The sequence below is a fragment of the Falco punctatus genome (assembly GCF_963210335.1).
Source record: "Falco punctatus genome assembly, chromosome: 4".
Taxonomy (NCBI): Eukaryota; Metazoa; Chordata; class Aves; order Falconiformes; family Falconidae; genus Falco; species Falco punctatus.
The window spans coordinates 26,935,694-26,950,459 of record NC_137583.1 but is presented as its reverse complement, the minus strand read 5'-3'; the positions used below and the strand labels follow the sequence as shown (position 1 = coordinate 26,950,459).

At 44.0% G+C, this 14,766-nt stretch overlaps 2 protein-coding genes across 2 annotated transcripts in view; one reads left to right on the top strand and one right to left on the bottom strand.

Moving 5' to 3' along the window:
• LOC308063483 (otoancorin-like) overlaps positions 1-1,045 on the bottom strand; it is a 65,306-nt gene extending 64,261 nt beyond the window's left edge. Inside the window, exon 1 of the mRNA XM_080386527.1 lies at positions 910-1,045. The gene's annotated coding sequence lies outside the window, so the exon portion shown is untranslated. The remainder of the gene's footprint in view (positions 1-909) is intronic.
• Positions 1,046-1,224: 179 nt separating this feature from the next.
• On the top strand, positions 1,225-14,647 carry LOC308063522 (uncharacterized protein). Its single transcript, XM_080386606.1, has 5 exons — positions 1,225-4,031; positions 4,682-5,544; positions 6,366-6,568; positions 6,948-7,051; positions 7,502-14,647. The coding sequence occupies exons 2-5, from the start codon at positions 5,458-5,460 to the stop codon at positions 7,654-7,656; spliced, it is 549 nt and encodes a 182-aa protein (XP_080242732.1). The 5' UTR covers positions 1,225-4,031; positions 4,682-5,457; the 3' UTR covers positions 7,657-14,647.
• Positions 14,648-14,766: the final 119 nt, after the last annotated feature.

Here is a 14,766-nt window from a genome sequence, read left to right as displayed (position 1 = left end):
AGGCATCTGTAGTGCTTTTGTGACCTTCCTTGAAAGCCAACACACCATGACAGGTAAAATGAGCCAAAATCTAAAATGGGTTTTCAGCATTCCTGTGCATTCTAGCAAACCTGTTCTCCTGTGCTGCAGGTTCTGCATGTGCTTTGGGACAGGAAACAAGCCTGGACTGGCTGGAAAAGAACTTGGGGGCATTTGCAGCCAATGCTTATTATGAAGATTTCACCAGATTAATGACAGATTTCCATGGGGTTAGTTTGTTTTCTGACTCAGACCCAAGTGCTTTGCCTTTGCTCAGGTTTAGCATCCTGCTCTGCTACAGCTCCTTGCATGCACAAGGCTAAGCATGCTCCTAGCTGATCTAATTCAGTAAACAGACATTGCTTCAGCCATAGCAGAGCTCTTCCCAATGTGGGGAATCCAGCCAACTCTATGGCTTAGGTCTCCACCTGTTAGCAAAATCGTACTGCTTGCTGATCACGTCCCATTTGTTTTGCAGTTCAATGTGAGAGACAATCTCACGGATACCCAGCTCGCCCACGTATTTTTTGACCCTGGAGTCCTGGATGATACCAGCATGGTTGAAACCCTCCTGGTCTCCCTGGACAGCAGGCCAGCTCTGGACATCTCTGCCTTTGTTGCAGAGTTTGCGGCCACTGCTTCTCAGGTGAGATACTGACCCTTGCTCTGGATTTGCAGGGAAACACAGCTGCTCATGGGGATCTTGTTTTAGATCACAGTGAATTGGGGGAACAATGTCCAGCACAAACTACCAGGCTTCAGCCCATGCGGACCTAGAGAATATCTTCCCAGAGCTGGGCCCACTGTCAAATGCTTTATTACACACAGACCCACACACTTGCTACAGCAAGAGCTGGGAAACATCTGCTCACAGCTGATTTGTGTTCTTACCCACTTTGTTTTGCAGCAAGGCTTACCATCCCTGGCAAATGTCCAGGCTCGAGACGCCATGTTCAGTGCAATCTTTCGCAGACTCCAAGACCAGTTCCCTACTTTCAGTGTCTCCCAGTACAAGGACTGGTTCCAGAACAAGCTCAGTTTGTGGCTGGGCAGCATAAATGCCTCTGCCCTTGCAGCTATCCCAAAGAACATACCCTGCAGAATATACCAAATTATGTGAGTACTCCATTGCCTGCATTCACTTCAACCTTGCTTTTCACTTCAGCTTTTGCACATAGTAAGGAAAATAGGAGTTCTCTACTTGATCCTGTCTGAATACAGAAGCAAAATTGTATCATGGCTCTTAAAATCCCAGGCTCACACTTCCTTCCTGTTTTCATTCCCAATAGATCCATTCTCTCACAGCTCCAGTTTCTGACCAGGGCTGTGTCATCTCTATCCAACTATTCCAAGTGTTCTGGCATAACAATACTTATTTAACAACTCAAATTTGTCTAAAGAAAGAAGTTGGGTTACCACTGAGAAAACAGGCCATAGACTGCACAGTTCTCATGTGCAACCATGTTACAAACTTTTGGTGACTTCAGTCACCGAAACCAAGGCTTTACTGCTACAATGAACCTCCTGCTTTCCCTTCTCTCACAGAATGAGTGGCTTAGAAAGCAGTTTTCCACAGATGTCCCTCGCTACCCACCAGGATGTTTACAGCTTTGCAAAGAGCTACCTGTCTGCCAAGACCTCTCAAGGAGGTATGCTGAAGGTGTCCCACACACCCTCCCTCCTGTAACTTCCCTGTGTCTCTGTCAGAAGCAGTAACATACAGAGTTACAGGATGCTGGGCATTTACTCATGAAGAAGACAATCCAGTTAAAATTGGAAAATGTCAACTGCTTTTTGCTCTATAGCAAGGAGAGAAGGAGCACAGAGTGTCTGCAGGAGCAGCTGTGTTCTTCCCTGAGGCAAGGACAAGCCCTGGTGTTAATCGTTGCCCCTCACCACAGTGGCAGCTCACCAGCTGGGAGCTGGTTGGTACCTCCCCAGCTTCCATTACCATAATATCTGAGAATGTCCACAAATTCACATCCTGATCCCTAGATCTTTGCCAAAAGGTATGGGAATGCCATTTCCTTACCAGCTGCTTACAGGTCTAAAGGTACATGTTGGGCATTAGCCACTTCAGTGCTGCTGATATCACAGAGGTATTTAGGCACCCAGACATTCTGGGTACAGTCATATTATTCTCACAGAAGAACCGGGGGACTGAACCGCTGCTTATATCACCCTTGAATTACACTTTGTTTAAAAGGTAGCCCATGTGTTGAGAACACCCGGGGAAGCTTGGGCTGGCTACAAACAAATCTGGGCTCCTTCAGCTCCTTGGCTACATACAAAGACCTGACTGACATGAATGCAGATTTCAGCGTTGTAAGTAACTCTTACTTACCCAAATCCTGCCTGGCAGCCTTTCACAGCTAGTGAATACTTGCTGTCATAAGGCAAGGCCAATATTTTAACATTTGATTTCACAGGATGATGCTGTGGCAGGGCTCAGCCCAGAGCAACTGGCAGCTTACACGCTGGCTAGCGATGTCCTGCGTGACATGGACAAAGCAGTCAAGGTCTTCAGCTCTCTGAGCTCTCACACCATTGGGGATTTCATGGATGCATTCAATGCAGCTGCAAAGCAGGTAGTAACTTTACCTCTTGTTCAAGAGACTGGAATAAAGCAGCTTACACATGAAGTGCACGCTGATGTGGAAGCTGAGCTTCCAGGGTAGGAAGAGGCCACAACCCTTAATTACTCTGGGTCCCACCCTGGGAGGGATACAGATTCTCTGCAATACTGCCACTCTTTAACCCGGTTTGAATTCCAGTGTTGTCACAAAGCCTAACAAGTCTCAGGGAAAGAACAAAGGAGTCATTGTGTAGGCATTGCATTATGGTCTCCTTAATCAAACAGTAAAAGCCCTGGGTCTTTTACTATCTATAGCCATGAGCATCCTCGGAGGATCCCCCAGGAGGCTGTACCCACAGGCCATGTGCTGGAGACAGAGCAGGCTACACCAGCAGTTTGTGTATCCACACCCTTAACTGCCCCAGAAGGGGCAAGCCCTGGACTCACACTCACTACAGTCCCACATCGAGCAGACAAGCCGCCAAAACTGCACAAACAGCAGCAAATTAAATTACTTCATCTTGTCTCAAGATACATCTCCAGTAAGGTTATCTCAGAACTGCTTGGCCCTCAGTTTGACTCCTTTTTACCAGTTCCACCTTTAATATTAAACTGCATTGCACACTTTTAATGATATCTTTTTCTTTTGGTTGAAGCGTAATCTATCTCGGCTTCCTCATGGTGACGTGAAACGATTTATCCTGGGGCAGATCTTCTGTCACTTAAGCACAGCATTTGAGCTCTTCTCTACTGAAGACTATTTTGCCTGGTTTGGAGGAAAGCTTGGCCTCTTCCTGAGCAGCCTCAATGCACAGAGTCTTGGCTTCTTACCCAGTGACATGACATGCGAATCTCTTGCAGCCATGTAGGTATCAAGTCCACTATCATTTCAGTGACATTCTTCTTAGTTCTTTGTTTGCCTGTAAAGATGGGAGCCTAACTACTGGGGTGAGGAGAGCAGCTTTCACCACCCCAAACAACCAGTACCAAACCTGAGATACACATTTGGTAAATATCATTATGATCTTACTTGGCTGCCACTGCAGTTTCACATTTCAGGCCACAAAGAGGAGACTCTAAGCAGAGACCGCTTCACTCCAATACACCTGCAAATCCACGTAAAAGCAACCAAAGAGCCTGATCTCCTGAAGAAGCAGTTCTGGTCACGCTCTTGATTAACGTGTCTGTTCCCTGGCATCAAGGGAATGGAAACATCTCCCGAATGCAGCCCTAACACCTCTCCACTCAGTGGCAGAGGGCTCTGCAGGTCCTGCCCCACTGGCTGTGGATTGCTTAGTTGCAGCTGGCTTACCTGGCCTACTCGTGTCCTGCAGAGTGAAGATCCTGGACGAACACAAAGCCCAAGGGGCCTATGAGAATCCAGAGCACATCTACTCCTTCATTAAGAGAGTTCTTCACTTCCACCTGCAGAACTCAGGTAACAAATGTCTGGGCCTGCTCATGTCCAGGTATTCAGGAACACAGAAAAGCAGAAAAATTCAGCCACCTCATAAAACATCTTTGATTTCAGGTGACATACAGACCTGTTCTTTCTGTGGGCAAGAGTCATTTTATCATTTTAGCAACCTGACAGTTAAGTGCCTAACCAATACTAGGCCTTTAGCGTCCCCTGAAGTCAATAGACAGAGAAGTGGCTCTACCTTTGGATAAGCTGCTTCCCCAGCAGACAAATGAGCTGAATCGCCTGCTAATACCTAATGAGTCCTCTCTCACTCCTCAGGCTTCTGCTTAGCCCTTCAGCTCACAGCAGCCAGAGAAAGATCCCACCATCCTCTTTAGAGGACTGAAACCCTTCTCAGACAGCTGAGAGCTGAGGTGAAGAAACAGAAGCTGCATCAAGAGCAAAACTAGAACTGCTGACAGGGCAGGAATCTGGCCAGCCCAGTATGCTCAAAGGCTAAATTATTCCCCCATCTCCTCTCTGGTAGTGCTTGGATCCCCACAGGGAGCTTGTAACATGAACTATAACATATATTTCATTGTCAGTGGGGACTCACAGTATTACACACCTCAGCAATTCAGTTAAAGAAGTTATGTATCTTCTGAGCTTTGCTGTTCCTTTCGTAGGCTCTGCCTGCACACAGGGCACTGCAGCAGACAGAGAATGGCTGCTACGGTATTTTGGTTTATTCACTGCTTTTGGATCATACTCTGATTTTGCAACACTGAAAAGCAACTTCCATGGGGTAAGGGCTAGATACAAAATATCTGGCATTTTATTGTTAGTCGTGAAACAAGCTGACAGGAACATAGTTCAACTTAATCAGTTATGTGTGTTGTTAATTTTCTCCTATGTGCTTCCTTTTTTTTTTCCTCATTAAGTTTATTCTTGTTAAGTTTTAATGCTAAAACAGTGTCAAAAGCACTGGCTCTAGGAGATAACAATCTTATCAGCAGAATATAAATTCCATAGGAAGACAAGATTTCAATGACAAGCTCCAAACAGCAGTGTCTGGTACTGTTTGGACACAGTAAGAGCAATAGAAAGGAAATAAAAGCAAAAAGAGCAAAAGACACAGGAAGAGCAAATACTAAATTACAGATGGTCTGCTAAGAATATTCTCACAAATCACCTGACTAGCAGCAGAGAATAACTATTATTAAATGTAATCTCAGTACTGTGCACTGCTTGTCTGAAACAGAGAGAAGTTAAATGTTCCTTATATGTCAAAGCTCAGGTGGGCTGAGAGAGGTAACATGGGGGAGAATGCTGTGGCTTGGTTTCCAGGCCTCATTCTGTGCTCTGGCTTCTCCAGCAAGACTCCCTAGACCTTCTCTCAGCTGGGGCACTGGCCCAGCTGACTGTTCAGAGCAAGACCATCTACAGCCCCTCAGCCATCCAGATGGTCCTGGAGGCAATTGGGCACAAGAAGGAGCCTCTCCAATACCTCAGTGCCTTCCTAGAGGACTTCAACACTTTTGCCCTGAAGGTAAGTAGCCCAAGCGCCCATGATAACTGAGCCCTGGGGAGCAGAACAGGTCACAGGTGAACTTTCAGGCTTCCAACTCTGTGACTCTCATGGCCAGTTATAAAGTAAACCTGGAAGACAAGCCAGAAAGGATTTCATCCTGCTCCAGTATGATCTTGATCTCAGTCCAGACCTTACCCTGGCTTAACTCCTGTGCATAAACCAGTGTAACTAGTTCAGAGGCCATGTTTGGGAAGCACATTTACCACTCAAACCTACAGCCAGGATGTAAACAGCAAGGGCTTCTCTACTGCTGATCTGTAGTGGATAATGACTTATGAAAGGTTCTGGACCATGCCCCTAGTATCGCTAACATCCATTAAAACATTTGTGTATGAGTGAGCAAGACCACTGCTTGCCCTGGCCCTGCTGGGCTAAGGCTATTTGTACAAGTTAACAGCAAGCCAAGCTGAGAAGCCTGAGCTTACCCCAGCCCCACTTCATACAATGCGACCACTGCTGACTGCCATAACAAAAGTAGTGGCTGTGGGAGTGTAAGGGAAAGGAAATTCAAGCACCTGGCTTGCTTTGCTGTCCAACTCTGCTGACAAAAGAAAACCTGAATTGCCAAGGTCAAATCCTCAACAAGGACAGAGTCAGGTCATATTTCCCACTTTTATTGTTAAACAGGAGAGGAAGGAAGGGGAGGAGAGCAGCAAATAAGAGGAATTGTAGTTATTTTGCCAGTTTTTCCTTCACCACTTTTTCTGCATAGCTTCAATATTCAAGGCTTTCTAACAGCTCTGCTCATCACCTCCTTCAATTTCTTCTTCCTTTCTCAGAGCTCTGACTTCCTAGGAAGCACTAAAGTTCGAGAAACTATGCTGATGATGTCAGCTGAGATCATCTTCCCACAAATTAGTGACATGTCCCTGGAAGACACAGCTACATGGCTGCACAGACTGCACATTCTGCTCCCCCATGTGAACGCAACAGTGCTGGAGCTGCTGCCCCTCAGCATGCCGTGCCCATACTACCAAGCTTTGTAAGTGCAGTGCCTGCCTGCAGGGCTGTGGCTGCTTTAGCTTAGTGTTGCTACAAGGGCAGTCACTCTTGCATTGCTACTTACTGATCAAGCAAGAGCTGCTTTTTACATCCGTGTTTATTATTGGGTACAAGCAAAATCAGTCCATGACTCTGCTCTAATGATGGTATTTTCTTTATCAAATATCAATCCTTATTCTAAAGCACACCATAAATTATATGGCCCGGCAGAAAACAAAAGTGATTACCCACGTGCTACAGAACAACTACTAGCATCTGCTGCCTTTGGCTTGTTAGCGTCGAGTTCTCCTCATTTCACTCCACTCATCTCTGTTGCTTTACCCACATGGAAATCAACTATTATATGGTTTGTTCCCCAGCATTGCAGCAGTTGATGGGGTCTACCCAGGATTGTCAGCAAGGAAGAAACATGATGTGTATGAGTTTCAGAAGGTCTACTTGACAGCCCAGTTCACAGACTCAGGTAAGGTGCCTACATGAGTGTCTACACATAAATTGCCAGTAAAGCACTAGTATTTGTATGGAGTACCTTTCGTATTCCAAACATTGAAGATTTTTACGCCTAACAATCACACATCTTCCCAACACTGAGATTCAGTCACTTCTACTGTTCATTACAACCCTGTGAAGGTGGAAGGGCAATCACTTCTCCCTTTGAAGCTACAGGGAATACTGATGTGATGAGGCGTGATATTATAGAATGAATAGGATACGGACAATGAAATAGGATTTCCAGTTGCCATAACCATTTTTCCCAGTCTGGAAGTGAATCTGAGAGCAGAAGATCAGACCCTGCACTTGCAATAGGAAGATTAGCCATCCTTCTGTTGGCAGACACTTAATCATTCACACGAAGGATGCCTAGATGCCCCCTCCAGTGTATGTTAACTCTTTGGATCTGTTTTTGTTACAGGATCAGCATGCCAGGATGGAACAACTGGGACTAAAGACTGGTTGCAAAAGAATCTGGGAGAGATCTGTTCAGTAGCAAAACTAAATGAACTTCAAACCTTTTACCCAGACATTGCTGGAGTAAGTTTTACTAGTGTATGCACTGAACAACAGTAAAATTAGCAGCAGCTTCCAAGCAAAACAGCCTCCTGGGCTTTGCATTTTACATTTACAATAATCAGTAAGGGCAAGATGGAGGTGATTCCTCACACAATGGCTGCATCTCTTAAAGCAGGCATCAGGCCTGTGTTTACGTGGGAGAGATTACTTACATATGACCCACATGTAGCATTAGGGATTGAAATACACATTCCAGCTGCTTGCCTCCTCTTCACAGCCTCTCTTTGATGAAAGCTATTAATTATCACTGGTTATCAGAACCAATGGTAAGAGCCTGGAATATGTCTGAAATAGAGGCATATTCTGCTATGAGCCATGAGGAGAATTTCTTTTAAATCATCTTTAAAATCAAACTGGCTTAGAGGTCACAGTAAAGTTCTCACGTGGGTATTGCCTTTCCTAATTCCTCCAGACAATGACTCTTCAAATTACACTTAGCCTTCAAAAATAGTAGAAATTATTTGCTCAGGTCTACTAAAATACCAGATACATTCTAGTATTCTGAGTTTAGTCTAATCAGTAGCAATGGGTTGCACACCCTGATGACACAGTGAATTGATCTTTCAAGCTACCTACATGATGATACCAAGCTGTAACTACAACAATGTAAATGATGCATTAAGAAAAAATGTAACAAAGGGTAACAGCAGTTAAGACCAACAGGAACTGAATCCTGCTAGACTAGCATTTGGTTAGGATGTATCTAAATATTATTATAATATTGGTTTCACAGCAAAGACAGAAATTGCAGTAATTAAATAATTCAATTCTGCTTTCATGTGGAAAACAGATTTTTCTCTTCATATGAAATTCTAAAAAAAAAATCCTGCACAGTTATAAAACATGCCTTAATGTTTTAACTTTATACATTCTGTAAGCCAGTGCTAGTATTTGTTAAAATGCTGATTTTGTTTAAAGAATGTGTAACACTACCTATCCAATCACCAATAAAAGTAATGTTCAAACCACTTGGTATGTTTCATATTGTTTCAGACAATCTTATTGAAAGTACTTAAACTAAACTGATGAACTAGGTAGTGGTACAAATATACCAGCTGCTACTGGTTAAACTAAACCAAAATTCTGTAATCTCAAAACATGAACCAGTTGGCTAACTCCTTACAGAGATACCGAAAACACACCCTGTTACCGTATACCAGGCAAACACACAGAGCTCTGTGTAAGGGAGTTATATTGATAAACTTCCCATTCCAACACTTAGATTAAATCTTAAACACCAACGTTATCAACATTCACAATTCCCCTACTTGAAGTTAAGTCAAAAGCCAAACATGCTGTTCTATAACCAGATGTCTTAGCCTACCACATCCACAGCAGCCAAGCAACTTCTAGCAGAATCTTGACTAATACAGCTTGTCAGTGTGCACATTTGCCATCTGCACCACAGCAGCTCAATCCAGTTTCCCCATTCATTCTGCAGCTGAAACTCTGGAAGGAGAAATGCTGATGTGTGCGTCTTGCAGACATTCACTCTGCTTGTAAGTTCCCTGGCCAATGCTGCCACATTAAACATCCTTCATTTTCATCAGAGAAAGTGACCTCTCCCTCTCTTCAAACACACTGTAGCAAACAAGAGACTTCTTTCAAAGCCACTTTGAGATACTCCTGGTGTACGAACAATGCCTCAAAAAGACTTGCAGACTACAGAGCCTACCATTGCTTTGATGTCTTTTCCTATTCCCTTAGGATCCACCTCACTCTGTGAGAAACAATGCTGTATCAGAACACATGATCTGAAACCCATCAGGGTTTGAAACACCAGGTTTTGTGGAGAGCCTTGATGCATCTAACCTCCTCAGCATGGTGTGCACTAACTTTTTAGTAATGACTGCTTTGCTCTCAAATACAGTCCTGAAAGTCTTTAGGTGTGAATTTTTCAGAGCAACTAGAAAAAAGCACCTTTCCCCACCTCAGTAAAATAAACCATTTTATATGAGGAGAAAGGAAACAGTGAAGTTACTTCAATTCCACCTCCACAGAATCACATTTCAGAACAAGATTGCCTTTTAACTGGGTAAACACCTGCACGCAAACACATGCAGTCTGGCAATGTCCCACAGCTTTATCTTGCTAAGTTAGTTACTTACACCAGCATTACACAACTCTGCTTCCAGTTGCTTTTTATTTATTTTTATATATTTATAAAATTTATTTAATATACATAGATATAAAATATTTAAATTCCCAGAGAGCTGACAGTACTGTCTGGGCTAACACAAGGGGTCGGAATCCCTGAAACAGAAACTTACCATCTAGTATGACAGGTAGAGCGAGATACAGACACATTCAATTTTACAAACAATTGACCTAAGCACTAATTACAAGCCAACCTAACCTAAAGCGCTTTCACCTGGTAATCGTTATTTGGCAATTTTATTTAGGGTCTTAAAGACCTGGGTAGGTAATATCTTATGAATGCTCTCAGCCAACTCATCCCCGCCAAAGGGATTAGTGTGGAAAAGGTGGCAGTAAGAAAATGGTCAAGACAGAGCAGCGAAAGGTGGGAGCAAAAAGGAAGTGGAAGCGATGAGGTGGGAGAGAAAGGGGTATTGTAGATGGATGCTGCACAGAAGAGACAGTGGAAGGTGAAGATCTGAAAGAATATTCCTTGGCAAATCTCAAATCAACAAATGTTAACCAACTACAGGTTTTCAGGCAGTTTTATTAGATTCTCCTTAAAGCTTAAAAGGTATAGACTATACTTAAAACTAATTAACTAACTAAACACTTCACAGGCAAGACCTCCTGCTGATACGTAAAGGCCCATTTCCAGGAGAATACCTGACATTTTCCCCTAGAAGGCTCTTTACACAAAACTGAAGGGTTTTTTACTCTCATCCTCCATGGCACCAGACTATTCCCAACTCACTGTTCCATAAGAAAATGCAGATCTGCCCTGGTATAGTCTATTTCTGGTCTCCTTCTCAGGGAGTACTGCCCACAAACATCTGTGGTACCACAAAAACATTCTGTCATTCTCTCTCCCTGACTCACAGAAGACTTTGCTTTACATCCACAGCCTTGGCACAACAGTAAATGTTGTCTTTGGACAACACTTACACATTTTTCTTCTTAGTTCAAAGTTCCTGATCTTGATACCCCAGAAGAGATGGCACAGCTGACTGTTAACTCAACATTGACCAGCCTGGAAGATACACTCTCAATCCTGGCAATACTTGAGTGTGGATCCTATAACACAGTGGACAGATACATGAGCCAGTTTAACGCATACGCTTGCCAGGTCAGTCCTAACATATATTCTCCAACTCCCACATCACTGCGCTGGGGAAAGGTCTATGCCATGGTTAACTGCCGTCACTGCACAGCTCACATGGTGCTGCTCCGAGTGTAACAGCAGCTCTCTACATGTAACAGAGCTGAAAAGCAGAGGAGCTGTGGTAAATACTAGACAACTTTATAAGCAGAGATCTCAGCAAAGGGCAAGCTAGTAACCAAGAAAACAGACTTAACACCCTAGATGGGGACAGGCAATTAAAATATTTAACTTTGTTACAATAATGCTGCATGTATTCCCTTAATAGCCTCCTCTGATGTAAATGCTTATCCAGAACCTCAAGCCATACTGATGGGTTTGCTCTTCTTTATACCACAGGTAAATCTGACCTCATTACCCAGCATTCTGGTTAGAGACACAATACTGAAGTCGGTGCTACTAAAGCTAAGGCCTGAACTCCAAAATTTCTGCAGTGAAAGATGGGCAACGTGGTTCCAGCGGCAGCTGCCCTTATTGCTGCCTGGCATGAACAAAACCTATCTGGGATGGCTGGGGACCAACATCTCTTGTGAATCCTATCAAGCAATGTGAGTTTACCATTACTCTTAGGGTTATGACAGCACTGCAGTTAAAAGCTCATGTTTCAGCTGAGCTCCACATTTTGGATTTCTAAGGCAAAAGGATTGAGCTCTGACTCCCTTACTGTTCTACTTATTAGCTGAAACCAAACACAGAACCACTAGGCAGGAAATGCACAGAGATGTTCCAGGTTGCTTAATTTGCTTGTCACTGTTGGAAAGCCATGAGTAAGTCCCATATATTCTAAAATGTTTTTCTGTTCATAAAAATGGAACTATTCATGAGCCTCTTCTGTGAAGTCCAATTAAGAGATGTGACAGCCCCAGGCACCACCCAGGCCACACAGAAGGTTGGAAACAATGGGTTGACTTCCTTAAAACTCCAAAAAAATGTCGATTCTTTCTGAAAATGTACTCTTTTATTTCCCAGAGTGAAAGGATTCAATATCGTTTACAAGACTCTTTCACCTTCCAACAAAATCGACATATATAACAGCTACATTAAAACCTACCTGAGCCAACAATCACATTCAACAGGTAACAGTACCAAACAAGTAGAATAATTCTAAAGCCCAAGGATAGAGAGCGATCGCAGAGTTTGTTTCCAGGCTAAAAAATATCAGTCATGGGTTCCTACCTTCACTCAGCTGTCCACATGGCTGGAACTGACTTCACTGAGCAGGAACAGAGCGGGTCCAGACTTGATTTAAAGTCTCCTTAGAGCTGGTTCTGTCTGTTGGTCCTGCCTGCACTGCATGGGGATATTTCCTAGAGTTAAAATTGCCTCCAATATAGTCTCTTAATACCTCAAATAATCTGAAACAGTCAACACCCACAGGACCAGTGCCCTACTTCTTGTGCCTTTCATTACCATCATCGTGGCTCACCTGAAAGGACATAGATTGTCTTAGATTGTAACACTGCCTTGTCAATAAACCTGTGGTTTTTGTTCTCTTTCTAGCAATTGCCTGTGACATCCAAAGAGGAATGAGAAACTGGATTGACATAAATCTTGGGAAATTCATAGAACAATCCTCCATGCAAGATCTTGTTTGCTTCAATGCCAAATTTAAGGTATTGTGCTGAAATCTGTACAGAGTTATCAGCAATGCCATAGTTTATTCTCAGTAACAACATGCTGTACTGGGCTTCAGAAGGATTAAAATTTCCTACGCAATACATTCATAGGCCTTGATCCAGAAGAAATGAACACAATACACAGCAAAACCGAGCACTGCTACTAGCTCTGCCTTGGAGACACCACCATCTCTGCATAGAGCAGGGCCAGGTTTTTACACTATCCCACTCGCACTTTGTCTGGGAACAGCTAACATGAGCCAAGCCTTGCTCTACAGCTTCAAAGTCTCTATTATGTAACTATTGAGTGAGCAACTCCACGTAATTTTGTGGGACTGTTACCCAGTTCTTTCATCGGGGTGTTTTTTTTTCCGTTCCGTGCAGGAATTAAGTGCCCAGAGCCTGAAAGATTTGCTGGGACCTAATTTTGGGTTTCACCTTGAAGCAGGATATTCACAACAGCCATCAGCAGGTGAGTGAAAGAGGACTTGGGAGCTACCATCCTGTTTTCCCTAGCACTGACACCCTTATGTTTAGAATGCCAACAAGTTCCAAAAGGCTTTTATCTGCATAGCAAGAGTACACAAAAAGGTTTTTCTTGTCTGCCTGATGGTAGATTCTCTCCCACTATGTAGAAAACAATAGCTTATCACATGAAAGCAAGCATGTGCTGGACTTTGAAGTGGGATCTCCTGGTATACATGCTGCTCTAAGCTCAGTATCACTGCACAGAATACCACATATGGGGCCAAGTGGAAAGTCACACTGGGTCACACTTAGTCCGCTGTGAAGGAGCAGCAGGGCTGTTGCACACTGCATGCTCCCCAGCGCTTTGCACAATCTAACTGTAACAGACTTCACAGATGACTTTCACTCCTTCCCTTGAGAGTCTACTCCACTAGTAAAACATGTCCAAATGGGTTTGTGGGAAAGCTATCAGGCGGTGGAACGGTTATTCCAGACCTTTGAACAGATCATTGTCTTTGTGGACAATCCCCATGGATTCAGAATTGATTAGGTGCCTTAATATTTATTTCAGCACCTCCTGTAACCGGAAGAGCAACAACATATATGAAAAACCACAGGTTTCAGATTTTCTACTGTGTTCTCCCCCTCTGGCTACAAAACACTGCCTTTTAAGAGTATATCCTACCCCTACATGGTGAGGCGCTCTAGCACAGAGAAAGTTACACACTTCAATCAACAAGGGCATTTACTTTCTCCAGTGTTCATCACTTTTAAACAGTAATTCAGAGGTGCAATTGCAGGATGTTAAAGTCATATAGAAATCTGCAGTCTGGTGCATTTGTTGGTAAAGTATGTCATCTGGAGCCCCATCTTCACACCTCAACCAAAGTTTTTGAAGCTGTGAGGACAAAACCCAGCAGTGCTTTCAGGATCAGGCCTAGACACTACCAGCTTCTCCTTGCATCCTGCCTACAGCTGTGCCCAGCAATGACACAGAGCTCTGCTTATAAACAGCACCCTGCACTTAGCACTTCCATCTAGGTACCTCAGGGTACTTCTACACACAGTGCAAAGATTTTTATATAGATTTTTTTGTTAAATAAAGCTCCTGTTAGTATGTATTAGGTCACATTCTGTAAAATCCCAGATTTGAAAAGCTTTCCTGGAAACAACACTGCCAGGGAGATCTCCAAGTAGGGTCCAGGCTCTGCAATCAAGAAGGTGCCAAGCTCTCAACCAGACAGTGCTACAGCCTCACCAGCAACCTCAAAAAATTGTTACACTCCTTTCCCCAGTTTCTCGTGTAAAGTAAATTGTTTTCTTCAAAGAACTACTAATTTCTCACACTGAGCTTTGAACCTCAAACATACACAACATCACGCATTTGCGCGAACACAGCAAGCTGCTCTGGGAGGATTTACCACCTCAAATCCCCACGCCACATGGGCAAGAACCTCAGCAGCTGCCACTGTGGCAGGAAAGCAGTCCCAGGGACGGTGACATCCCCAGAAGCTCAAGGGCTCTGAGGCCTTACTCTCTGCAGGAACCAGCACAGGCTCCACACTGTTTACAAGGCCCAGGGCCACGACACCCCGCTCCATAGCGCCTACATCTTACCCCAGCCTAACACATCTTCCACCGCCGCCTACAAATCGACAAACGCCCTAGAAGCAGCCTGCGTGCGGGAGGCCCTTGCAGCAGCGCGGCCCTGCCTCAGCCAGCCCTCCC